Source organism: Alligator sinensis, unplaced genomic scaffold, assembly GCF_000455745.1.
Source record: "Alligator sinensis unplaced genomic scaffold, ASM45574v1 scaffold219_1, whole genome shotgun sequence".
Taxonomy (NCBI): Eukaryota; Metazoa; Chordata; order Crocodylia; family Alligatoridae; genus Alligator; species Alligator sinensis.
In genome coordinates, this window is record NW_005841866.1 from 3,081,587 (window position 1) to 3,083,181 (window position 1,595).

The window sequence follows — 1,595 nt, forward strand, 5'->3', positions numbered from 1 at the left end:
CCCGCCCAGCCGATAGTGCTGGCGACATCTGCAGGAGCTCTCTGCTCGCTGCCACCACCGCCGCACTCCCGCCACTGCCAGCACAGCCATGCCCCGCCAGCCACCGGGGGGCACGCGCCATTTATGAAAACATCAGTTACAAAAAACTATTTATCATGTTCTTCAGGCCACTAGATTGTATTTTATTTTACACAGAAACTGTCTGACAACTGAACTTAAATAAAATATACTTACAAAGAATCTGACACGGAATCTAGCTTTTCCAAAAGCCACATAATGTTGATATCTTAGCAACATAACTATGTGGAAGTCTGACTATGACTTAATACCAGAATTTCTTTCTGTTGACTATTCTATTATATATATCTATTATACATGCACATGCATACTACTTTTGTTCATTCACAAGCTTTACTTCCTTAAAATGATCTGCATGTTGAAATTATTGGGAAATATATTCTTAAAAGATATAAAATTAAAAACAGAAGCAGTATAGTAAGATGAAATATAAAAGTAGTTTATTTCCTTGTCATTATCGACTCTTACCTTGACTAAGGTGTTCATGGTAGATAGAGGCAAGATTAGGAAGGTGCTGTTGAAGATGAGATGTTAGCTCAGCATGTGAATTAATCTGCACAAGTTCTTCTTCACAGCCAGACTCTTCACCATCAAAATCAGCCATATTTTTCTCTGATTTTGCACTGACCTGGGAACTACTACAACTGACATCATCTGCACTTAGCATATCATCAACCATGTGTCTGTAAAATAGAAACATTAAAATCAAATCTCTCAAGAACTGGATTTGTATAATAAAATCCCTGCCAAAATCCCCATTACAGCAACATTTTAGGAAAAAACTGTTACAGCAGACCAATTAATTGAAATACTTCTTTGCAATGAAATGGAAACTATATAACATGAAAAAGAAAGAAGCCAAACTCAACAGCGACATATATTTTCTAAGCCTTTGCAAGAAACACAATTTCGTTCCCCAAGGACTAAACATCTACAGTCCTCTGACTGCTACACACAACTCCAAATATGCTTCACAGCTATGCAGAAGAACTTCAGAGAAAATTAGAAATCATCTACTTCACCTACTCTACTCCAAAAAAAGAGACCAACTCAGGAAGGAAATCACCACATACTACAACAACTTAAAAGACAGAAATCCAAGCATTTTCCCTAATAATATACAATGGATACAAAGGAGACTATGAAAAACTTTCTACAGCACTCATCCTACATAAAAAGAAGAAATGTAACAAATTACTCCAAGAACAAGCTCCCCAGCCACAAAACAACCATCAGAGGAACAACCCCAACACATTACAACATTCCAACCTCAGACTTGATGAAACTGAAAGCAGCAACCAACCCACAAATATTATCAATCTCTCCACACACACGCTTACCAAAACTGAAAAATCTGTCCTTTCTAAAGGCCTAAATTTCTGTCCAGAAAAACACCCTAATAAAATACTTCAATGTGGAGAACTAGAAGAATTCTTCCCACGCCTGCGCCTCAAAGAATATTTCCACGACCAAACTGAACCCACTCCCAACAACAACTCATCCTCTGACAACATTCA

At 37.7% G+C, this 1,595-nt stretch overlaps 1 protein-coding gene across 1 annotated transcript in view; it reads right to left on the reverse strand.

Moving 5' to 3' along the window:
- The window catches only part of USP34 (ubiquitin specific peptidase 34), a 210,217-nt gene that overhangs the window by 142,654 nt on the left and 65,968 nt on the right, over positions 1-1,595 (reverse strand). The window contains 1 exon segment of the mRNA XM_006016759.2: positions 547-761. Within this exon segment, the coding sequence (XP_006016821.1) occupies positions 547-761 (215 nt within the window).